The sequence below is a fragment of the Oncorhynchus mykiss genome, chromosome 12 (genome assembly GCF_057628025.1).
Source record: "Oncorhynchus mykiss isolate SJ-2025 chromosome 12, ASM5762802v1, whole genome shotgun sequence".
Classification (NCBI taxonomy): domain Eukaryota; kingdom Metazoa; phylum Chordata; class Actinopteri; order Salmoniformes; family Salmonidae; genus Oncorhynchus; species Oncorhynchus mykiss.
The window spans coordinates 90,701,988-90,728,635 of record NC_143033.1 but is presented as its reverse complement, the minus strand read 5'-3'; the positions used below and the strand labels follow the sequence as shown (position 1 = coordinate 90,728,635).

General features: G+C 40.1%; 1 protein-coding gene across 2 annotated transcripts; it reads right to left on the bottom strand.

Moving 5' to 3' along the window:
* Positions 1-748: 748 nt before the first annotated feature.
* On the bottom strand, positions 749-25,558 carry LOC110538773 (serine/threonine-protein kinase/endoribonuclease IRE1). Of its 2 annotated transcripts, XM_090194012.1 has the most exons (16): positions 25,190-25,395; positions 20,971-21,164; positions 18,300-18,353; positions 17,636-17,884; positions 16,764-17,012; positions 14,103-14,174; positions 13,842-13,904; positions 13,236-13,317; positions 12,907-13,111; positions 12,006-12,108; positions 11,444-11,637; positions 9,953-10,100; positions 3,251-3,378; positions 2,916-3,039; positions 2,561-2,631; positions 749-2,353 (listed from the first exon to the last, which is right to left on the bottom strand). In XM_090194012.1, exons 3-16 carry the CDS (start codon positions 18,316-18,318, stop codon positions 2,102-2,104), a joined length of 1,959 nt encoding a protein of 652 aa, XP_090050138.1. In that variant the 5' UTR covers positions 18,319-18,353; positions 20,971-21,164; positions 25,190-25,395; the 3' UTR covers positions 749-2,101. The 2 variants fall into 2 exon arrangements, with proteins under 2 accessions (XP_090050138.1, XP_090050137.1); XM_090194011.1 differs by lacking the exon at positions 20,971-21,164 and having other exon boundaries at positions 25,190-25,558.
* Positions 25,559-26,648: the final 1,090 nt, after the last annotated feature.

The following is a 26,648-nucleotide window of genomic DNA, read 5'->3' as shown; positions in this document are numbered from 1 at the left end:
GTATTTACACCATCTCAGCAGCTATCATAGAAATATAACTTTGCTCTGTGCTTCTCCAAGCATGCACTTTGTAGCCGATGGTCTCAATAAAATGTCCACAGCCTTCACTAAATAGCCTATAGGCACACTTGATATTGCACGCCCTGTGGAGAATCAGAGATGGGGGCGACATCGGGCACACAGCGATATAAATAGCCTGATAAAAAACTCATTCTAAAAAAATGAGAAATATTGACATTTCATCAATTACAAATGACAAGACTCTCCCCTGAACTAGAGTTATAAAATAATAAACCCTTCCCTGAGGGTTAAAAATTGAAAAAGCATGACCCTCCTCCAGTTTCCTCCAGGTAACCGTTATGTAAATGTATATCCTTAAGCATTTCACGGCACCTGCAATAACATCTGCAAAATGTGTACGAGACCAGTAACATTTTATAATATACAATTACTAGAATAATATAACACATACAGTATATCAATAGATATGATGTAATTCATTACCAATGGACAGAACACTTACCTTGTTTCTTATGGCCCATAGAAGACTTACAACAGAGTCCTCTTTATATGCTCCTTTGCTTGAGCACGCTCTCAGTAGAAGGCCTCCACTTGGGCTCTTATAATCAGCATCTATTCTATCAGGTGTTTGGCCAAGTTCTCTGGGATAGTGTGAGAAACACCCTGTGGTAGGATTTTAACAACCCTGTGGTAGGATTTTAACAGTGAGGCAACAACAATACAGAACTGATTTTTCCTGCTCAGAGTGAGGCTTTTATTTGCAAAGTGAGGATAAAGAGCTGGCAAACTGTACAATTATTTACACAATCAAATAAATAGACCTTACCCTGTCTGTCTCTAAAACCATGAGAATACAGGGTTCTTATACTCCTACCCATAATGCATTTAACCAATAAAAACAAGGCATTTCACACACTCAATCAACATTCAAAAGACATGAATTACAATAGAAATGTCTTCAGATCATAAACATACTTGAACATACAGTATACATGCACACATATCAATAAAGGGGCTTCCCCTGCTTTAAGGATCAATACAACCTGGGATATAAACATGTACATCCCCCGGGATAGGCTACTACCACATTACCCGTCCCATTCAATAACTATGCAGTCGAACGCACCACTGCTTGCCCATCAATTCTCAGACCAGGAAATGAACAGAACCCTCTTCAATAAACAAAGAATACAAGATAATCATACTCTTTTCGGACTACCTTCACATTTTAAAGCTGCAATATGTCACTTTTTAGGCGACCTGACCAAATTCACATAGAAATGTGAGTTATCGATCTGTCATTCCCATTGACAGCAAGTCTAACAAGCTGTAGATGTTCTATGTGCACTATTTATATGCTTCCCGTTCTTTAGTTTCATTTTTACTCCTTTTACTTTCAGTTTTGTACACCAGCTTCAAACACCTGGAAATACAATAGTCTTACTATTGAAGAGATATTTCACCACAGTTTAGATGGTGCAATGATTCTCTACACTATACAGTATATTACTTGTTTTGTCACAAACTGAAATTAGGCAAACTATTGCAATTTAAGAAACCAGGAATGGCAGAGTGATTTCTACATATTGCACCTTTAACGAACTCATCAACATTCTTTTTGAAGGACTATCATCAATCCAGATGCCTAGATATTTATTAGTTGGGGACATAATCAATGAGGGCACCATCCAATGTACTATACATAAATCATCAGATACATTTTTTACGTGATATGGAATATAATATATACTTGGTTTTACCTTGCATTAATTATGTAACAATTTCAGTTAATAAAGGCTTTCGGCAAGACAATAAAGGCAGATTAAAGCTCTGACAGAACCTGGTCAGCCATCGGTGAAATAGCATACACAACAGTGTCATCTGCATACAAGTGAAAGTGATTGCTTCTTCTTCAGACAAACCACTATTGTTCATGTAAAACGAACCGTGACATTACAGTGTACTGGCATAGATTGGAGGTTTGCTGGTGTGGGATGTACTGTGTGTGTGGGAGTACTTCTCAGCGGAGCGCCTGACTTCACACTATGGTAGGTAGTAATGTTATGTCTTCACACTATGGTCACATTTTTTTAGTTGTTGGCTTGGTTGTCGTCACGTCAGGCTCTGGGTGTGTTCTCTTCTGCCGTCTAAGTTTCGTGTTGGACTTGAGGTAGTAATGTTGTAAAGTCAGCTCCTCAGCAAAGGAACGCACGGCGAGGAAGGTGTGCAGCAGCAGGTGGGGGAAGCGGGAGGTGAAGTAGGAGACAAAGTCATCAGGGATGGAGCCCAGAGTCTCCTGGACCTCCTTAGGAGAATCGTGGTAATGGTGTTTCTATGAGAAACAACATGTTGCTTATAAAATGTCATTTACACACATTTAGTTTCTTGTGTCAGATAAATACTACATTTAACAGGTAATGACTAATTAAATAATGTTTAAATAATGTTTTATTATTATGCTTCATTTGTGTATTTAAAAAAAAAAAAAATTACATAGTATGGTAATTGTATTTGGACAGAACATTTGGACAGAACACACCTTGTTTCTTATGGCACGTAGAAGACTTTTAACAGAGCCCTCTTCATATGCTCCTTTACGTATTTCTAGATCTGCAGAAGGAGGAAACACAGCCAGTAAACAAACAACAATTCTATTAAGATACAGAATTATGATATCAAGAAAGTTTGTCATTAGTGTAATATAATACAACAACAAAACAGAGATGTTGCTGGTGTCTGGTCCAGCAATAAACTCATCCTGCAAATGTAGTCATGTCATTCATGACACCTATGATCTGGATGTTAGTGTTACTAGAAATATACTGTAATAGAAAATGGCTTTACAGGCTGCAAAGTGTTGCTGTTCAAACGCTGATCTCAGACCAGTCACTAACCTTTCCGCAGAACTGCTGTGATGTGTTCCATCCAGTTATTCCTCACCACTTCCTGTCCCCCTGACTCTAGCTGCTGTATGATTGGACCATCCAATGTCTCATTTACAATTCTGTCACTCACGTCCTACAGGGGAAGACAGTACTTTAATTAATCCAACATCTCGTTTACCACCCTCTTGCTGTATGCTCAATGGACTCCAGTATTGCTATATATTCTATTGATAGAATACCCATTGTTTCTGTTGTTGCAGTTACATTTTTCCCTACTAGAATTAAATAATATTGTAATCTAGCTAACTGACATTAGCTATGCATTGATTATACTTAATAGTGACCTGGAAGAACATCAGTTGTTTCTCCAGGCTCCAGAAGAAGGGGTGTTTGAGCACGCTCTCAGCAGAAGGCCTCCTCTGGGGCTCCATGCTCAGCATCTGTTCTATCAGGTCTGTGGCCACGATGTCCTCTGGGAAAGATAAGACCAAACACACACACAGACACAGTAACGATGGGCAGGTTCAAGGCCAAGGCACTTTGTTCATTCAAAAACATGGTGATGAAAGTACCCACACTGGACACACCACATCATATGAAAGTACCCACACTGGACACACCACATCATATGAAAGTACCCACACTGGACACACCACGTCATATGAAAGTACCCACACTGGGCACACCACGTCATATGAAAGTACCCACACTGGACACACCACGTCATATGAAAGTACCCACACTGGACACACCACATCATATGAAAGTACCCACACTGGACACACCACGTCATATGAAAGTACCCACACTGGACACACCACGTCATATGAAAGTACCCACACCACATCATATAAAAGTACCCACACTGGACACACCACGTCATATGAAAGTACCCACACTGGACACACCACGTCATATGAAAGTACTCACACTGGACACACCACATTATATGAAAGTACCCACCCTGGACACACCACGTCATATGAAAGTACCCACACTGGACACACCACGTCATATGAAAGTACCCACACTGGACACACCACGTCATATGAAAGTACTCACACTGGACACACCACGTCATATGAAAGTACCCACACTGGACACACCACGTCATATGAAAGTACCCACACTGGGCACACCACGTCATATGAAGGTACCCACACTGGACACACCACGTCATATGAAAGTACCCACACTGGACACACCACGTCATATGAAAGTACCCACACTGGACACACCACGTCATATGAAAGTACCCACACTGGGCACACCACGTCATATGAAAGTACCCACACTGGACACACCACGTCATATGAAAGTACCCACACTGGACACACCACATCATATGAAAGTACCCACACTGGACACACCACGTCATATGAAAGTACCCACACTGGACACACCACGTCATATGAAAGTACCCACACCACATCATATGAAAGTACCCACACTGGACACACCACGTCATATGAAAGTACCCACACTGGACACACCACGTCATATGAAAGTACTCACACTGGACACACCACATTATATGAAAGTACCCACACTGGACACACCACGTCATATGAAAGTACCCACACTGGACACACCACGTGATATGAAAGTACCCACACTGGACACACCACGTCATATGAAAGTACTCACACTGGACACACCACATCATATGAAAGTACCCACACTAGACACACCACGTCATATGAAAGTACCCACACTGGACACACCACGTCATATGAAAGTACCCACACTGGGCACACCACGTCATATGAAAGTACCCACACTGGACACACCACGTCATATGAAAGTACCCACACTGGACACACCACGTCATATGAAAGTACCCACACTGGGCACACCATGTCATATGAAAGTACCCACACTGGACACACCACGTCATATGAAAGTACCCACACTGGACACACCACATCATATGAAAGTACCCACACTGGACACACCACGTCATATGAAAGTACCCACACTGGACACACCACGTCATATGAAAGTACCCACACTGGACACACCACGTCATATGAAAGTACCCACACTGGACACACCACGTCACATGAAAGTACCCACACTGGGCACACCACGTCATATGAAAGTACCCACACTGGGCACACCACATCATATGAAAGTACCCACACTGGACACACCACGTCATATGAAAGTACCCACACTGGGCACACCACATCATATGAAAGTACCCACACTGGACACACCACGTCATATGAAAGTACCCACACTGGGCACACCACATCATATGAAAGTACCCACACTGGACACACCACGTCATATGAAAGTACCCACACTGGACACACCACGTCATATGAAAGTACCCACACTGGACACACCACGTCATATGAAAGTACCCACACTGGACACACCACGTCATATGAAAGTGGACAACTGGGTAATATTTGGTGGAGATTTTGATCAATGAGAATATAACCTACAGTATATTTACCCACTAAAAAGACAGCCAACAGTTGAAAGTTTGTTGTTATCACTATGCTTTAGACCATCTACTGTAAAAGCACAACCAAATTACAATGGGAAAAGAATGTCAATTGTTGGTTTGTTGTTACCTATATGTGTTATCACTGCACTTTCAAACATTTAAAACAAAGTTAAAATACCAATGTCAGATATTGTGTTTATTTATACAACTACTTAATGTGTTATTACTGTGCTTCATCTAATAGCACAATCAAATGAACTGGATTCAGTTGATTACATAGGAAGATATTTATTACAATTACATCAACATGTGGCCACGGATGTGTTACTCATTTTAAGGTTGAATAAATACTGTTACAATAGTTTATAAGATAACTTTAGGCTAAGGCTATATTACAAAAGTAATTTTGAATTGTGTTTGGTTTACAACGCAACCAAAAATCAACATTTGAAGAGTTTCATTCTAAAACACTATTTATCCATTTTCAGAAAGTTTGGTAAATTAGCTTTAATTGTTTAAAGAAATTCTGAAAGAGATTGGTGTGTTTTTTTTCACAATCTAATCATGGCATGGGGTTGTTCAATGACAGACGTGTTTGTTTAAAATCTATCACTTGATGGTTTCACAGTTCTATATATCTGTCTCACTCAAAGATAAATCATTTGTACTGCTAGGTTTTACACATGCAAATGTAACAAATGACTAATTGTTTACTAAAGAAATGTACAAATGATACTTTGTGACATCAATATTAAAACTTTTTTGTATCATTCAATACAGTAATATCTGTATGTCAACCATTTACATGAACATTTTAGACATTTAGCAGATGCTCTTATCCAGAGTGACTTACTTAGTGCATTCATCTTAAAATAACTAGGTGAAACAACCACAAATCACAGTCAAATATCCATTTCAGCTAAATAATGGACATATATAGTTTAGCAAAAAAACAACATTTTCATACACATCATACAAATCTATGAATAAAAACAGTAACATTTGACACACACATGAAGGTACCCATAAGCAATCATTTGTGAAGAAAAAACACAAATGTGAAAAATTGGTAGTTGTAGCGTTTTGGAAATAAGCTCTTCATTTGAAGGAGATTATCTTCTGTTTAGATAGTTCTATCTGTGCCACTGACTTAGTCTGGCTTAGACTGGCTTTAATTCCAGTTTGTCTACAAATTAATCATTTAGATGTTGGATGAGCGTCTCCAAAAACCTAAGTTACAGAAATAGGACCAAATCAAATCAGATCAACCTTAAAATGCACTTTAAAGGTGCACTATGCAGAAATCGCTCTGTCATTTCCTGGTTGTTAAAACTCAAATAGTCTGCCTACTTTCAATTTATGTTACAAAATAAGCTAGTATAGTGTAGAGCAGGGGTATTCAACTCTTTCCCTACGAAGTCCGGAGCCTGCTGGTTCTCTGTTCTACCTGATAATTAATGGCACCCACCTGGTGTCTTAGGTCTAATCAGAACTTGATTAGAGGGGAACAATGAAAAAACGCAGTGGGACTGGCTTCGAGGTCCAGAGTTCAGTTTGAGGGGTGTAGAGAATCCATATAAACTGCTGTGAAGTATAATTACCATAACCCAAAATATTATTGTCTCAACTGTTTGAAACTGGTTTACAAATCCAAAGTAGAAGACGCAAAAACAAAACATAAGAGCAGGAAGTATAGAAATAGAGCACATAGAACAGATCTACTGCTACTTAGACTTGCTTTCAAGTAGAATGATGGATTTATAACTCACATTTCTATGTGAATTTGGTTGGGTCGCCCAAAAAGCTGCATATTGCCACTTTAAATAAAGTTTGATTTCATTATTAATTTGTAGATTACATTTGAAATTAACTAAAGTTTGAAACCGTAGGCCTATATGTATTGTCTATTTTTAGTTGAATCCTGGGCTAAATATAAACAATAGCTGTTGATGACTTGGTGTATAGGCCTAAATAGCATCATGGATGATATATGATTGATAAAGTATGTTTACCTTTAATTTGCTCTGTTAAACCTACACTTTGGAATTACTTCGATAGCAACAGTGAATCTATTTAGGTTTTAAGTGGAGATCTCTCAGCAATCCTTCTCATGATAGCACATTGGTAACTGACTATAAAGCAGGACTGGGCTTGGTCAAAGCCCTGGATCAAAGGGATAGCTGTAGATAGATCTATTCCCCAGTAGGAGGTGCTGCCCAGCCTATAGTTATTTACTGATAGTGTATATAAAGTTGAAGATCTGACTAGGGTTGCAAAGCTATCAGTCCTTTACCAAAGTTACTGGAAGTTTCAGTACTTTTGGTAATTAACAAAAAATCTATGTCAATCTATGTAACTTCGGTAATTTATACTTTAACAACTTTTTTGAAAAATATATTCATATATAGTATTAATTTTATATTTCTGTGTCCATATTGTCATTGAGTTTCTAGTAGATAGACCATTATTTTTCAAGAGAAAATAGCAAAATTAATGAAAAAAAGTATCTTATCAACAATGGCATTATTTTCAATTACCTCTGAAACTCATCCAACTATTCATTATTTTCAATTACCTCTGAAACTCATCCAACTATTCATTATTTTCAATTACCTCTGAAACTCATCCAACTGTTCATTATTTTCAATTACCTCTGAAACTCATCCAACTATTCATTATTTTCAATTACCTCTGAAACTCATCCAACTATTCATTATTTTCAATTACCTCTGAAACTCATCCAACTGTTCATTATTTTCAATTACCTCTGAAACTCATCCAACTATTCATTATTTTCAATTACCTCTGAAACTCATCCAACTATTCATTATTTTCTCAACTGCCACCAGTTTGATTCCAAAACACTGACAATAAATACATATTCACATACTGTAGCAAAATAAATAAGTGTGTAAAAAATATATAAAGATAAATTAAAGATTCTGGTAGATTCTGGTAGTTTACTAGTAAACTTTGAAAGTTTCCAGTAATATACCCTCCCTTTGCAACCCTGGATCTAACATTGTTTCAATGGAACAAATTCAACATATTTTATATAAGGTTTGTCTCTGTTGAACATTGGTTACCAAGATGCATAATCCTGTGGTTGAAATTTCACCCTCAAAACAACAGTTTACGTTTTTGACTTTTTGCAAATTCAATGTATTTTACACATAGATTCTACATCCCAATACGTTGGCAAATTACATTCAAACAATGTTGATTTAACCAGTTTGTGCCCAGTGGGTATTTCATCTGAACCAATGTGATGATTATAATGAAGAAAGACACAGAATTTTAGTTGAGACAAAGATGATGACAAAAGCAATCAATGGCAGTGCTTATTATAACATTTTATCAGGCCTCTGTCAAAGACAACATTACAGATCACTATTCCATAGGGTCAAATTCTGGCTTGGTGTCTACAGATGTAGGATCTTAATTTGAATACTCTTTTGTTGTTGAGAATTTTCCTGCTTGGCAGGAAATGCAAACTTGTAGTGTATTTGTGGTTTAAAAAGTATTCTAAAATGTGTAAATTCCTCTTTGAAATTTCTGAATTGATTTGCCCTAACAAAAAATGTATTAATCCCTAAAAATTTTTTAATTAAGTATAAACTAAATAATAATTAATATTTCCTGTTGCTGCAAGATTATTTTCCTGCTGAAATTATGCTCAGATTATGATCCCACATTTATATGGGCCATTTACAGGAATGAGAACAATACTAGATTTGGTTAATCATAAGTGAGAAGGCACAATGTTTCAGGTCATATATTTATCAACAATATGCCATTTAAAAACCCACAACCATCATTAGCACATAGCCTACATTTTCTTTATAGTTAATTTTCAAAGTTAGGCTACATGATGCCACTGCAAAGAAATTACTATTTTCCTTTACTTTAAATTAATTAGTACTCTAATGATCATTTCAGAAACAACCTGTCACATCTGCTCCTGCCACACCCCCTAGTGGACATCCGGTGTCTCCTTGACCTGCAGCCACTGCTCCAGTACACTCTCTCTCTCTCTCTCCCCCCTCCCTCTCTGTTTGTGTGTGATTGTGTGGTTGGAGACACGTGTGCTGGAGCCAGAGCGGCTCCTTACCAGCTGCAACCCGTTCCATAATCAAGAACTCTACAAATACTCAGTCCTGCCACTTCTACTTTGCCAGATTCTAATCTCTGTTCAGTCAGTCATGCTTCTAGCTATTTGTTATTATTTAAGATCCTGTTGTGCCCGTTTCCTTGCCTGACGCTGTTTCTCCTCTCACTGCAGTTTTGCTGCTCTGACTCTGGTTCCTGTCTCCTGTTCCATATCTCACCACCGTGCTACTCTGTCTGCATTCAACTCACCCTCACTCCCTTGGATTCCCCTCCGGATCTGTTTACCCTGTCCCAACCCAGCTCACTCCAACCTCAGCCTCCACATCTGGTTTCCTACAACTCCTCCGAGCTTCCCTGGATCTGCACTTCATCTCTCCCTGTGTTACAATAAATATCTTGGTTCATTCATCCCTGTTTCCTGGTCTGAGTCTGCTCTTGGGTTCCCCTGTGCTAACACAACCTTTCAGTTGTACCTTACCATGTTTGTCTTTCTGTAATCCGTTAAGGTTGTATTTGCCATCCATGATATTAGCAGTCTGCCGATAGGGTTCTCCAAAGGGATGTTTGCCTCCTGTCAACACATAGTAAAACACACAGCCGGCAGAGAAGATGTCCACAGCACTGGTCTGTAGAGGAAGAGAAGTGTCTTTAATAATAGTTGTTTCAGAACAGTACCACAATCACTACTAGTTCTAATCTACAGGCAACCTTAAAGAATAGTTCACAAATTTGTCAAACTATAGTTAGGTTTCCATCCAATTGGCGACAGATTTTCATGTGAATATTCTAAAATCTACATAAAGAAACATTTGCGTTTTCCTGCCTGTAGTGTGTTCCCAACAACCGGACTTGTTAAGGATAACGATCAGTGAGTCATGACGTAGTTCACACATTTCCTTTTTTGTCATGTACGGAATCAAACTCAAAAATGTTTCCATTGCATTTTCAATTCTACTCATAGTTTTGTCACAAAAACGGTTGAATTCAATAGAAATGTGTCTACTCTGGTCTTGGCACGTGCTCTCTAGCTAGCAGATACAGTCAGGGTAGGCTAGTCGACATGATGAGACTATGATGGATAAGAGACAGAATATTTTTGTCAAATGGAAGTCAAACATCGATCATCATGTCACCAGAATAAGACCCTGGATATTTATTGGAAAGGAGCATCAAGCTCATCACCTTTCACTTTTTGGGAGCAGCAGTGGTTAGAGCGTTGGGCCAGTAACCGAAAGGTTGCTAGATTGAATTCCCGAGCTGACAAGGTAAAAATCGGTCGGCAGTTAACCCACTGTTCCTAGGCCGTCATTGTAAATAACAATGTGTCTTTACTGACTTGCCTAGTTAAATAAAGGTAAAAAATATTTTCAAAATCACCCTCCTGTCAAGTTCATAATTTATTTAACCTGTAGCCTAATAAATGGCTTGGTTTCCGAAGTAGTAGTGAGAGGACCACACAACATATGTGACTCCAAGTTTACTTCAGTATGATGGTTATTATATCAATATTTGAGCATGAAGCCGTTTTTACTGCCATTTCTCACATAAATAATTTTACAGACACAAAAAGATCCCACCATGTCGAACGAACAAATTATCTATTGGCAATCATAAAATTGTACAGAAACTTCCTGGTTCCATCATTTTTAATGGTACACTTTACTGGCATAAACATTTTGGATTAAAGGGGTTATTGTCTAATGTCGAGGATGGTCCACATCCCACACCATGGTTGTGTAGATGGTGCCTATCTTTCTTATGCATGTGTAATATACTGTAGCTTGATCTCCACAACAGATGATCCACTTTTTAGGGTGAACTGTTCCTTTGAGCAATGGGCCAATCCTGTTTTACTCCTGTAAGGAAATCCCAATTAGCCTATTTCATCACATTTCTTTCTGGATTATCTCTGAATCTGTAATGACTTGAACAGTTCTCTGGTCTAGTGTAAAGATCAGGAGCCACTCACAGGGTTTACTTTCCTGCTGTCATCCAGGACCTCTGGGGCATTCCAGCCCATGGTGCCAAGGGCTCCAGACCTCATGCTGTAGCTTTGTCTGCTGTCCGCTAACTGCTTACTCATCCCAAAGTCTGAGATCTTGACCGTGACTGAGTCAGAATGGTCTTTCAACAGGATGTTGTGGGGCTTCACATCACGGTGGACTGGGGAGAAAAGATCAGGATGAATCAGTCTACTGGAGTTGTGGGAAGATCATAGATCTGATCAATGATAATATAAGGAAAAGTCATCAATACTGTAACTTCATTAGGATTATCTACAGTCTACAGCATTTACTGGGCTCCTGAGGGGTGCAGCGGTCTAAGGCACTGCATCTCAGTGCTATGGGTGTCACTACAGACCCTGGTTAGATGCCAGGCTGTATCACAACCGGCCGTTATTGGGAGACCCATAGGACGGCGCACACTTGGCCCAGCGTCATCCGGATTAGGGTTTGGCCAAGTGGTTTCTTAACTGGCTTGCCTAGTTAAATAAAGGTTCAATTAAACTGTTTTAAAAATGTAATTAGAACCTATGTTGTGAGAGTGCAGGTGTTCCAGTCCCATCATGGTCTGCTGCAGCAGCATCACTGGGTTCAGTCCGCGAAGGTCAAAAGGATTTTCTTTAGTAAAACACTGGAAGAGACACCCAAGTATTAGTGCGCTGATGAACACCAAGCATTCTAACCTTGGAATGTACACTGAACAAAAATATAAACGCAACATGTAAAGTGTTCGGCCTATGATTCATGAGATGAAATAAAAAATCCCAAGGATTTTCCATACACACTAAAGTTGTGTTTCTCTCAAATTTTGTGCACAAATTGGTATACATCCATTAGTGATACTTTCTCCTTTGCCAAGATAATCCATCCAACTGACAGGTGTGGCATATCAATAAACTGATTAAACAGCGTGATCATTACACAGGTGCACGTTGTGCAGGGGACAATAAAAGGCCACTCTAAAATGTGTAGTTTTCTTACACAAACACAATGCCACAAATGTCTCAACTTTTGAGGGAGTGTCCAGCAACTTCGCACAGCCATTGAAGAGGACTGGTACAACATTCCACGGCCCACAATCCACAGCCTGTGTTGCAGTGCATGAGTCAAATGGTGGTCACACCAGATACTGACTGGTTTTCTGATCCACGCTCCTACCCTTTTTAAGGTATCTTTGACTAACAGATGAGTATGATCTGTAGTCCCAGTCGTAAAATCCATAGATTAGAGTCTAATGAATTTATGTCAATTAACTGTTTTCTTATATGAACTGTAACTCAGTAAAATCGTTGAAATTGTTGTATTTATATTTTTGTTCAGTATACTGTATATTCTAACACAGATAATCATTATGTGAGACTGTTATAATAATCAAGTTTTAACCCCTTGGATAAGTCAGAGAATAAAATAGTGAGTCATTGACTTAGACCTTATCTAAAGAGAAGGCACACAGCTCGATGGCGATGTATAGGAATTGCCTGTCCTTCTCAGTGCAGAAGTAGCGGACGACATGGGGATTGTCATCCAATTGAAGAAGCAAAGTGACCTCTCGATCAGCATTGCTTTGTTTTGCTAGTTCAATTCTCTTCACTGCCGCAGGACGCTTGTTGGCATCATCACAATGGAAGTAACCCCTGGAGGATAGCGGTAGAGAAAGATAAACATTTAGTCAATGAACCGACCGTAAAGGCATTTTTGCTGCAAAGAGGGGATTAGGGTTACAAACACATTTCCACAATAACGTTTAAGCTGGTTTACCTGAACACAATTCCATCGGCACCTTTTCCAAGATGGTTATTGGTGTAGTATGTGATCTTTCCAACCGATTCCTCGTCTGATGCTGTATCGAAATGAAAACGCTGTGTTCAGACAGAACATACCACCCTACTGTACCTTTATTGTCAAGACACAGAACCTTATCTGTTAAATCAAAGGCTTATGAGAATTATACATATGTAGGACTTAAATTTGAGCGAGTTTGCTACAGCAGGAAAATAATCCAGGAAATGTAAATGAATATGTGGATTATAATTCATTTGTGGACATTTGTGTAGGGGTTGATAGATTTTTCGGGACAATCAAGACTGAAATTTCTAAGTGGAATTTACAAACTTCAGAAGCCTTTTTAAACCTCAAATACACTACAAGTTTTACATTTCCCACATTGCAGAAAGTTCTCTAGCTAAAATGACACATTGTATTAGCATAATTGGGAGCATTGCACCTATTGCTGTCTTGCCTTTAACATAATCTGTAAGGAGTATTGAAATTATTGGATTTATGTTGCATACATGCTCATGTAAATTGGGATCCAAATTGGAACTTTAGGTTTTAACAAACATGTCAAAATGGTTGATAGCTCACCAAGTGCAGCAGGTTTTCCTCCAGTCCCAGGAAATATATTGGAGGCAGGAGGTAATGCAGGACCTAAAATAGGACATCATACATATCAAGGGGGATAATAATTATGGACCTGACTGTATATAATGCACAACATCATGTCATTGAGAACTATCATACCAGCACAATGGTAGATATACCGTGTAAAATATATTTTAAAGATATAAAACACTAGCAGGCTGTGTGTGTTTATACAATACAAGACCTGGCTGAAGATGTCATTACCTTCCAATGCAATGCTCCCTGAAGAAGATTCTCCAATGTTCAAACCATCTTCTAGATCTCTAACAGCTTCCTCTAGCGAGAGAGAGGAGAGTGGAGAGAGAGACAGAGAGAGAGGAGAGGAGAGAGAGAGAGAGGAAAGAGAGAGAGTCACAACAAATGGATAATCTGATATGTCCCATTGAATTATTACATTATAAAGGGCGTGTCTATATATTACATGGGGTCTTCAAACTGGGGTCTGCACCCCCCTAGGTGTCCACGCATGTACTGCACCCCCCTAGGTGTCCACGCATGTACTGCACCCCCCTAGGTGTCCACGCATGTACTGCACCGCCCTAGGTGTCCACGCATGTACTGCACCCCCCTAGGTGTCCACGCATGTACTGCACCGCCCTAGGTGTCCACGCATGTACTGCACCGCCCTAGGTGTCCACGCATGTACTGCACCGCCCTAGGTGTCCACGCATGTACTGCACCGCCCTAGGTGTCCACGCATGTACTGCACCGCCCTAGGTGTCCACGCATGTACTGCAGGTGGTTCACAAATATATTATTAAATAAAGTGGATTTTTAAAAATCAATATTGCTAGTAATAACATAATAAACTAAACGTACATTGCATGACTACAATATAAAAGAGGTAAATATGTTATTTCTTATCATGTCAACTATTTCTCAACTCTTAATATTCAACAAAGCATCTGACATAGGCTTTGAAAAAGCACCCACAAGTATTTTGGACATTCATTATTGCCAACACATGGCTAACCTTTGTTCAACCAGCTAAACAGTTGCTACTTGAGAAAATGTGTTTGGAGTTACCTTTCTATCTAATAGGCTATGTTAGAGTTTACACTTCCTCTTCCAATTATAATGTGGGGATGTTAAAATAATATAAAACTAAATCCTGGAGCCATATAACTGCAGACAAACGCTTCTTGCAGCCATCAATGAGCTTTCTGCACCTTTCTACTGACAATTTGTGCAACTTTTCAGCAGCAAACTGCTCTAATTCTTCAATGTTTGAGGGGTGCATGCCCTCCACCAACTGCTATTTTCAGATTTTGCCATGAGTTTACAGATCTGGACTCTTCGTTGGCTACTTCAGAACAGTCCAGCATCTCTTCCTAACCATTCCTGGGTGCTTTTTGATGTATGTTTTAGAGGCGTTTCTGGACACTGGGTTAAACATCGGACTCCAAAACACCTGATAATCTGCTGATTTCATGATGCATTGCACACGTTCAATGCCCCCAGCACCGGAGGCAGAAAAGCAACCCCACAGCATTATCAAACCTCCCCCATCTTTGATTGTGGGGATGGTGTTGTTTTCTCCTTCAGCAGTGGGGTCTTCCTCTGGTTACCAACAACCAAATGAAGCATTCAAAGAAAATACCACTTTCCCGACAATGAATGAATTATGTATGGGGGAGGTTCAATAATGCTGTATGGTTACTTTGCTGCTTCTGGTACTGGGGGCCTTGAACATGTGCAAGAAATCATAAAATCAGCAGATTATCAATCTGTTTTGCAATGTTCAACCCAGTGTCTAAACACTGCGTCTCTGTTGAATGTTGTGGGTCTTCCAGCAAGACAACAACCCCAAACACACATAAAAACCACCCTGGAATGGTTCCAGAAGAAACACTGAACTGTTCTGGGGTGGCCAGTGAAGAGTCCAGATCTGAATCACATCCACACGGCAAGATCGAAAAACAGCAGTTGGTGGAGGCCACCACTCCAACATTGAAGAATTAGAGCAGTTTGCTTCTGAAGAGTGGGCCAAATTGCAGTAGAAAGGAGCAGCAAGCTCATTGATGGCTACATGAAGCTTTTGTTGGCTGTTAATAATTTTGTCCATGCCATTGTCTTCATTTTCGAAATTAAAATTGTAAACTTAAGGGGGGTCCCTGGGTCGCCGATTTGCCTGGGTGTGGGTCCCTGGGCAAGAAAAATTTGAAGACCCCTGTATTACAGAATATTACACAAGAACATTTGTCTTACTGAGTATTCTAAGTATTAATTACCTAGAGGGAACTTGGCAGGTAAGGAAATGAATCTGCTTTTGATGGGGTAAAATGGAGAACAATGCATGCATTCAGAATTGAAGGATCAGTTATGGTCAGACAGCTTCTTTTGTTTGACAAAACAGACACTTTCAAAGCACTTTCATTACCTTTCAATACATTGATTGCCTTCCCCAGAGGACAGGAACATTTGAAATTCTATTCATAGGCCTGTAAGCCTTGTCTGTTACTATGTTGTCCTAGTAAGTTTTCTGGCATGATGAAGTTAGGGTGAGGGTAGGGTTAACCCTAACCCTGATCTCCAACCGCTTGTCTCTACCTTGCTGAGGATGCTGTACTCTGGTAAAATTGGGTGGTAATGAAATGCTGCTGCTTAATGACGTTAATATTGAGAGTATAATGGTCAGTTATGGTCTGCTTCTTGTCTGTTAAGACAACCACTTACAGATTCTTAGATATTTCGCTTTTGAGTTGTGACTGGGTTACATTTGTACTTTACCTTAATTAAACAAACATCAGAGTGTCACCTATGTTCTTATCCACAGAATGGGGAAGAGTGTGACAATGTGTAAAATGCCATATTCTACAGTAGTCCTACAAACTGCACCAAGAAGAGGAAGAGAGAGGACTTTACCCAGATTGATGACCAGATGAGGTTCCTGTTTCAGCAGAATCCTGTAGAAGGCTGATTTAACTTCTGGCCCTCCTGACTGTACGGCTTTGTACAACTCTCTCATCTGGTCCTGGCTGGTATTGGCAGTTTGAATATTAGAGTACACCTCAGGATTGATCATGCCCCTTCTGAGCAGATCATCTGCTATGGGCATCACCTTGCAAACCCTCTGGATGAGCTCAGCCCTGTGTCTACCCACAAACTCAGCAGCTGGTAGTCAGGTTAGAAAAGAAAGAGTTAAAGTTATCAAGACAATATTAGACAATCCCACTTGGTGTATGTGCCCTAAATAGACAAGACTAAACATGTAGGAAGCTGGGAGGTTTTGTTTGCATTCAGGATAGGACAAATGTGAAATTCTAGTCATAGGCCAGTAAGCCTTGTCTGTTACTATGTTGTCCTAGTAAGAGGGAGAAAGAAATGACTGAGTTTGCTGGCTCAATTAAGGTAGGGTTCTGGTGAGGTTAGGGTTAACCCTAACCCTGATCTCCAACCGCTTGTCTCTACCTTGCTGAGGATGCTGTACTCTGGTAAAATTGGGTGGTAATGAAATTCTGCTGCCTAATGACATTAACATTGAGAGTATAATGGTCAGTTATGGTCGGCCTCTTTTGTCTGTTAAGACAACCACTTACAGAGACTTACATATTTAACTTTTGAGTTGTGACTGGGTTACATTTCTACTTTACCTAATTTAAACGAACATCAGTGTGTAGCCTATGTTCTTGCCCACAGAATGGGGAAGAGTGTGACAAATGGTAAATGTGTAAAAATGCCATATTCTACAGTAGTCCTACAAACTGCACCACAAAGAGGAAGAGAGAGGACTTTACCCAGATTGATGACCAGAAGACGTTCATTTTTCAGCAGAATCCTATAGAAGGCTGCTTTAAGTGGTGTCCCTCCTGACTGCAATGCTTTGTACACCTCTCTCATCTTGCCTGGGTTGGTCTTGGAAGTTGAAATATTAGCAAACATTTCATATTGGATCATGCCCCTTCTGAGCAGATCATCTGCTATGGGCATCACCTTGCGAACCCTCTGGATGAGCTCAGCCCTGTGTCTATCCACAAACTCAGCAGCTGGTAGTCAGGTTAAAAAAGAAAGAGTTCAAGTTATCAAGACAATATTAGACAATCGCACTTGGTGTATCTGGCCCTAAATGGACAAGACTAAACATATAGGAAGCTGGGAAGTATTGTCTGCACTCAGGTTCGACACACATCAAATTGTCATCATACTGTAATAGTTGTCCATGTAATATCAATGGTGTAGTATTAATGCTCTCTAGCAGTATGATTCTTGCTACCTTAATGTCATTTGTTATCATTCCTCACAATGTGCATCTTTTAGGATGCCTTTTTATTTTATAACTACAAAACATGGTAGACAAATTATATACAAATACAGCAAGTTAACTGCAGCAGTTATCTGCAACTTGCACAAATCAATAGAATTATTTTTGAGCTGATCCCAAAGCAAATATGTCACATTTACCATCCTCTTTTGATGTCATGGCAGCAAACTAAGAATGGTGAGAAGTAGTTTGTTCTGGAGAGGGAGAGAGAAAGACAGAATGAGTGAGTAACAATGCATTAAACATTTCACCAGGACAGAAAAAAGGGTATAGGCTATCCCCTACAACTGATAACCAAACTTTACACACATTATGTCCACTTCCCCTTTCCTATAACAAACATGAGCTGACCATACCCAATCTTTAAAGAGGTCCTGATTAAAGAAAGTAAACTGAATAAAAATACAAAAAGAAAGTTGCACACTCTATATTCTTCCAACAACTTAATGAGTGAACCTATGGGTTTATCCATTTAATTGCTGGGAGCATACTTAAAGTGTGCAACTTTCTGTCATTATTTTTCTCCATTTCCTCTTTCCTCTCACTAGTCTTCTCTCGACAATGTTTACTTTTTGTCTACAGATTTCTGTGTTTGAGTCATGTTACTTGAAGCAACTAACTTCCTAACTACACCCATGAAACATCCAGTTTAATCCTGTCCTATAAGAGTGGTATTCTATCCCATTTCACATATAACCATATCCTTGACCCTTCTAAAAGTCTGATAAACCTTGCCAAAATCACAATGTTCTGGCTCCTGTAGTTGGTTTGAGGTAATTTTAAGGTCAATTGCTCACTGGTAAGGTCTGTTCTTTGCTTAAATTTCTATATCCTGTAAAATAATGTTTTATTTGACCTTTATTTAACTAGGCAAGTCAGTTAAGAACAAGTTCTTATTTTCAATGACGGCCTAGGAACAGTGGGATAACTGCCTTGTTCTGCCCCTGAACGACAGATTTTTACCTTGTCAGTTTGAATCCCCAATCTTCCAACCGTTCAGTTTCTAGTCCAACACTCTAACCACTAGGCTACCTGCTGCCTCAACAAGAATCCTTGTTAGCGTTACAATTCATGATGATATTTTGTATGGATGATCGTTTAAGTAGAGGATTTAGGTAATTTTGTAATAGCTGCATGGTTGGAGATATCTGTTCTATGTAGCTAATTGATCTGGCCATGTTTGGGAAAATACATTTGTGGAGTGGTTGAAAAATGAGTTTAGTTTTTATTTTATTTTACTAGGCAAGTCAGTTAAGAACAAATTCTTATTTTCAACGACGGCCTAGAAAAAGTGGGTTAACTTCCTTGTTCAGGAGCAGAACGACAGATTTGTACCTTGTCAGCTCAGGGAGTTGATCTTCCAACCTTTCAGTTACTAGTCCAACGCTCTAACCACTAGGCTACGCTCCAACCTAAGTGTATGTAAACTTCCGACTTTAACTGTAGACTTCTACCTACAGTTTATACATATTATACACATTTTACAGACACAATCTATTTTACAATAGTTATATTTCGTTTGTTTTTAGTCCTTCCTCTATTTCTGATGTCCATCCAGTTTGATATCTATTTGTAACTGTGCTATTTCACAAAATGTATGAACCTCTATATGGTTGTTTTCTTTATTTAAGTTTTACTGTTTCTAATGCTGTACCTGCGAACTGGTGGTAATAAAGCATTATTTAATACTACAGTTTCTGGAAAGAGTTCATCTATCTGCTAAGCTTAAGAAGGGGACTATTTTGCAAGGGCAAAATACACAATGTACACAGCATGAATAGAATAAAGGGATGGTAGTTATGGTACCAGATAAATCAAATTTCAAATCAAATCAAATTTTATTTGTCACATACGCCGGCACAGGTTAGTCGAGGTAATTGAGGTAATATGTACATGAAGGTAAAGTGACTATGCTTAGACAATAAACAGAGAGTTGCAGCAGTGTAAAAATGGGAGTGAGGGGGAAGGGTCAATGCAAATAGTTACAGTAGGGTAACCATTTGATTAGATGTTCAGGAGTCTTATGGCTTGGGGATAGAAGCTGTTAAGAAGCCTTTTGGACCTAGACTTGGCGCTCCAGTCTCTCTTGCCATGCGATAGCAGAAGGAACAGTCAGTGACTAGGGTGGCTGGAGTCCTTGGCAATTTTTAGGGCCTTCCTCTGACACCACCTGGTATAGAGGTCCTGGATGTCAAAAAGCTTGGCCCTAGTGATGTACTGGGTCGTACGCACTATCTTCTGTAGTGCCTTGTGGTCGGAGGTGGAGCAGTTGACATACCAGGCAGGGATGAAACCAGTCAGGATGCTCTCGATGGTGCAGCTGTCAAACTTTTTGAGAATCTAAGGACCCATGCCAAAAAATGTCAGTCTCCTGAGGGGGAATAGGTTTTGTTGTGACCTCTTCACGACTGTCTTGGTGTGTTTGGACCATGATAGTTCGTTGGTGATGTGGACACCAAGGAACTTAAAGCTCTCAACCTGCTCCACTACAGCCCTGTCGATGAGAATGGGGGCGTGCTCGGCCCTCCTTTTTCTGTAGTCCACAATCATCTCCTTTGTCTTGATCACGTTGAGAGAGAGTTTGCTATCCTGGCACCACACTGCCAGGTCTCTGACCTCCTCCCTATAGGCTGTCTCATCGTTGGCGGTGATCGGGCCTGCCATCGTAGTGTCGTCGGCAAACGTAATGATGGTGTTGGAGTGCTTGGCCATGCAGTCATGGGTGAACAGAGAGTACAGAAGGGGACTGAGCATGCACCCCTGAGGGGCCCCTGTGTTGAGAATCAGTGTGGCAGATGTGTTGTTACCTACCCTTACCACCTACGGCCGGCCCGTCAGGAAGTCTAGGATCCAGTTGCAGAGGGAGTCGTTTAGTCCCAGGGTCCTTAGCTTAGTGATGAGCTTTGAGGGCACAATGGTGTTGAACGCTGAGCTGTAGTCAATGAATAGTATTCTCACGTAGGTGTTCCTTTTGTCCAGGTGGGAGAGGGTAGTGTGCAAATCATCTGTGGATTTTTTACATATTTTTTATTGATTTTACCTTTATTTAACTACAGTAGATAAGAATTTGTTATTAACTGACTTATTTACAATGACTGCCTACTAAATGGCAAAAGGTCTCCTGTGGGGACGGGGGCCTGGGATTAAAAATTCAAAATAAATACAATATAAATATAGGACAAAACACACATCACAACAAGAGAGACAACACAATACTACATAAAGAGATACCTAAGACAACATAGCAAGGCAGTAACACATGACAACACAGCATGGTAGCAACACAACATGACAACATGGTAGCAACACAACATGGTAGCAGCACAACACATGGTACAAACACTATTGAGCACAGTCAACAGCACAAGAGGCAAGAAGCTAGAGACAACAATACATCACACAAAGCAGCCACAACTGCTGAAAAAGGGGAAGGCTTGCAAGCCAAAGAACACCATCCCAACCGTGAAGCACGGGATGGCAGCATCATGTTGTGGGGGTGCTTTGCTGCAGGAGGGACTGGTGCTCTTCACAAAATAGATGGCATCATGGAGAGGGAAATTATGTGGATATATTGAAACAACATCTCAAGACATCAGTCAGGAAGTTAAAGCTTGGTCGCAAATGGGTCTTCCAAGTGGACAATGACCCCAAGCATACTTCCAAAGTTGTGGCAAAATGGCTTCAGGACAACAAAGTCAAGGTATTAGAGTGGCCATCGCAAAGCCCTGACCTCAATAATATAGAAAATGTGTGGGCAGAACTGAAAAAGCATGTGCGAGCAAGGAGGCCTGCAAACGTGACTCAGTTACACCAGCTCTGTCAGGAGGAATGGGCCAAAATTCACCCAACTTATTGTGGGAAGCTTGTGGAAGGCTACCCGAAACGTTTGACCCAAGTTAAACAATTTAAAAGCAATGCTACCAAATACTAATTGAGGGTATGTAAACATCTGACCCACTGGGAATGTGATGAAAGAAATACAAGCTGAAATAAATCATTCTCAACTATTATTCTGACATTTCACATTCTTAAAGTGGCGATCCTAACTGACCTAAGACAGGGAATTTCAACTAGGATTAAATGTCAGGAATTGTGGCAAAACTGAGTTTAAATGTATTTGGCTAAGGTGTTTGTAAACTTCCGACTTCAACTGTAAGTAAGAATGCTGTTCATCGATTACAGCTCAGCATTTAACACCATAGTACCCTCCAAACTCGTCATTAAGCTCAAGACCCTGGGTCTTGACCCAGCCCTGTGCAACTGGGTACTGGATTATCTGACGGGCCGCCACCAGGTGGTGAGGGTAGGAAACAACATCTCCACCCCGCTGATCCTCAACACTGGGGCCCCACAAGGGTGCGTTCTCAGCCCTCTGCTGTACTCCTTGTTCACCCATGACTGCGTGGCCATGCACGCCTCCAACTCAATCATCAAGTTTGCAGACGACACAACAGTGGTAGGCTTGATTACCAACAACGACGAGACGGCCTACAGGGAGAAGGTGAGGGCCCTCAAAGTGTAGTGTCAGGAAAATAACCTCACACTCAACAAAACAAAGGAGATGATTGTGGACTTCAGGAAACAGCAGAGGGAGCACCCCCCTATCCACATCGACTGGACAGTAGTGGAGAAGGTGGAAAGCTTTAAGTTCCTCGGCACACACATCACGGACAAACTGAAATGGTCCACCCACACAGACAGCGTGGTGAAGAAGGCGCAACAGCGCCTCTTCAACCTCAGGAGGCTGAAGAAATTTGGCTTGTCACCAAAAACACTCAAACTTTTACAGATGCACAATCGAGAGCATCCTGGCGGGCTGTATCACCGCCTGTTACGGCAACTGCCCCGCACACAACCGTAAGGCTCTCCAGAGGGTAGTGAGCTCTGCACAACGCATCACCGGGGGCAAACTACCTGCCCTCCAGGACACCTACACCACCTGATGTCACAGGAAGGATAAAAAGATCATCAAGGACAACAACCACCCGAGCCACTACCTGATCACCCCGCTATCATCCAAAAGGCGTTGTCAATACAGGTGCATCAATGGCTGCTGCCAACATACTGACTCAAATCTCTAGCGACTTTAATAATTAAAAATTGGATGTAATAAATGTATCCACCATTGTGGAAATTGTGGAAACACAAACTATTTGTTTCCTACCCTGTCACAATAACGCCTCCTTGCATTTTCATTCGTTGTCATGTCAAATACTATCTGTATTCAAAGTGCCCACTACTATATTCTAACTATAGAATTAGAATAATCGTACTATTTCCATTATTCCAACAGTTCACGCAAGTGTTTTGCTCTAAATCGCAAGTCAAATCGCAATTGCAACAGCTTTTTGTGCATGTGGGAAATCCCTGACTTTTTTATTTCAGCTCATTAAACATGGGACCAACACTTTACATGTTGCATTTATATTTTTGATCGGTGTAGTATGAATATTACAAAATACCCACCTGAAGTAAATTAATTCCACTTAGAAAATAAATCAAATATTACCACAAACTATTACAGCTAATAATTGTAATACATTAAATACCTATTCATCTGTCTAGTTAGCATAACAAATTACTAGTTAGACATTTTACAACTTCGTGTGTGTTCTTAAATGTAATCTGGAGTGTGCTCGTAAATTCAGAGCGTTTCGCTTTCGGAGCAAACACTGGATGCTCAGGCGAGGAGTAGGGTTGATTTGAGCTTTCTGACCATACAAGGGCAGTCAAGCACCCAAGCTAACATTGGCCAGCTACTTCTAGACACAAATGAGAGTGACCACTCTATTTGTATATGTTTTTATTTAACTAGGCAAGTCAGTTAAGAACAAATTCTTATTTTCAATGAACAGTGGGTTAACTGCCTTGTTCAGGGGCAGAACGACATGTTTACCTTGTCAGCCAAGGGATTCGATCTTGGAACCTTTCGGTTACTTGTCCAACGCTCTAATCACTGGACTAACTGCTACTCCAGGTAACCTAGTTTGACTACAAATAAAAATAAAAGTAACAACTACTCGCCCTAACAGAGCTGGTTAGGCAGTTGTCATGTTATCCAGAGCGTTAGTGACTAACTGTGCTGCTGGCAACAATTTAATTACGCTCTTTTTTGCCGACATTCACTGACACCGGCCATATTCAGCTGGCTCCTAAAGTCATTATTCTGCGCTCGGATGCTCTGGAATCGGAGTAGATAGCCAGAACGAATGTCCATTGAGAACGCACGACAATACCATTTAGCTAAACTAAGAATGACGGGAAAAATCAAGTCAATAAACGTTGGGTAGTTAGTTAGCCTATAGTTAATATACTGGCAAGTATAAGTAGCCAACTAACGTTAGGTAGCTAGCTAACATACCGGTACATACTGATGTAATGATATGTTATGTGGTTCGTGAGGACAGCATAGCTAACAAATTGTCAGCCAACATAACGTGACATAACGTGTTTTTACATTACTCAACATTTTCTTTACATTTCTCATAATTAGTTAAAGCAATGCATTTGTATCTGTCTGTACTCGAACTTCGGCTGCATATTTTTCGCCATTTTCTTCAAATTTGAAAACGATGTGAAGCCACGCCCATTTCATGAAGAATTGCATTATGGCCCTAAAAGTACAGAAATAGCACTGATATAACATCTTTGGAAATAGTGTACTCTGCGTGTATATTTCATATTTTGCGAATTTAGAACGACATCCGTGAACTTTTGGCATACTAATTATATCCATACAATGACCCCATAAGCATACTTTATATATACACTCAATTCACGTCACACAAGGTACGGTTAGAGTATTCAACACAGCTCTGGGGTGTCAGCGATCAAGCAAACAAGACTTTGGGTGATGCCCTGCAATAAAAACACAATCAGATCACATTTCTTTGTGTCTGATGTACAGCACAACGCTAACAGAGACACGATACAAGTAGAAAAGATAAACACATTATGCTTTTACCAGTGTTCAGTTCAAACACCCTTTGGAATATCTGTCTAAATACATGAGTAATTAATGTTAACTCACCTAAACAAATAAGCAACACTGTATCACTGTGTTTAAATGAAGAGTGAGAGCTGTGGAATAAAGAAAATCACATGGCTGTCAAATAGTTGCCCTTCCTTTATCTTTTGGCACTTTAAGTTTCGTTTGGTAGAAAACAAGAGTTATGCACTTCGGGTGACGCCCTGCTTTAAAAACAGAACCCGATATTTCAAACACCTTTGTCATCTGTCCTCGCCTGCACAGGAAGACAGGCACTCAAAGTCTTGATTCAAGAGAGAAAAGCTGTCACTAACAGCATCTGCAGCAGTAAGCAAAACAATTTCAGAGAAGTCTACACTCACAGAGCTCACATACATAACACCATTTTATTTTAAAAGGCACAATGGCCACATCCCATGATTTATCAATGATCAAGTCATCACCTATACACAAATATACACCTCTTTACAGCAAATAGGCTCACTGAGGGAACATTGCACAAAACTACCATTGTTATTTGTCACATGCACCAAATACAACATTTCACCTTTCAGTGAAATGCTTACTTATACAAGCCCTTAACACTTATTTTTCTTAAACCCTCATTGTTGGTTTTGTAAAAAATAGATAAATAAAAAATAAAAGTAACAAATAATTAAAGAGCAGCAGTAAAATAACAATAGCGAGGCTATATACAGGGTGTACCAGTACAGAGTCAATGTAATATGTAAACCGGTTATTCAAGATAATATGTACAATACTTGAATACCTCAAAATACTTGACATTAGGAGAGATTCTAGTGAAAGTAAAATCTCTGTACTACACAGTACGGCCTAAACTAGTTCATTTCCACCCTGGCTTCTTAATGCTTCGGGGGACCTTGAAGACGGATACATTTTGAGCCTGGTTTGTTTTGCTGCTCCCCCCTGTCGGCGGCTCCCAGGCAATGCAGGCCTGGTCCTCACCAGTACAGGACAGAGCCACAGCATCTGCAGTGGCTCTGTGACCTTGGGCACGTGGTGTGTGTGTGTAATTGCTTTAATGCCAAAGAGCTGCTACTGTCTAAATACATAAGCAAATCATGTTTTCAACTCACCTCAAAAAAATAAGCAACATTATCACTGTGTTTAAATGCATTGTAGGCCAAGAACAAAGCAGCACCTGGGGGGGCTCTGTCCTCTCTGTATAGTGAAGAGTGAGAGCTGTGGAATAAAGTTAGGGCATAATTTCAGTCCTGCACAAATCACAGAGCTGTCAAAGAAGTTGCCCTTCCCTTGTCTGAGCACTGTAAGTTTTGTTTGGTAGAAAACGACAGTTATGCCTTAGGGAGGGGCGGTAAGAGAACATTTAATCAGAGTGCTTCTATAGGAGGGGGAAAAAAGAAAAGCGATGAATATAAATGTCCATCTTTAATCAGGTAAACACACATACGAGGCTGTTGCACAGAGGTTATACATACACTGTTACATCAAATTATAATTTTGTCACTCCTTCCCTCCA

What these genes read in the sequence shown, in the direction of transcription:
- LOC110538773 (XM_090194011.1), bottom strand. An exon ending in AGGGAGCATTGCATTGGAAG is followed by an intron (nt 13,905 to 14,102) that starts GTAATGACATCT and finishes GTCCTATTTTAG; the next exon opens with GTCCTGCATTACCTCCTGCC. An exon ending in ACAGCAGGAAAGTAAACCCT is followed by an intron (nt 10,101 to 11,443) that starts GTGAGTGGCTCC and finishes CTTCCTCTACAG; the next exon opens with ACCAGTGCTGTGGACATCTT.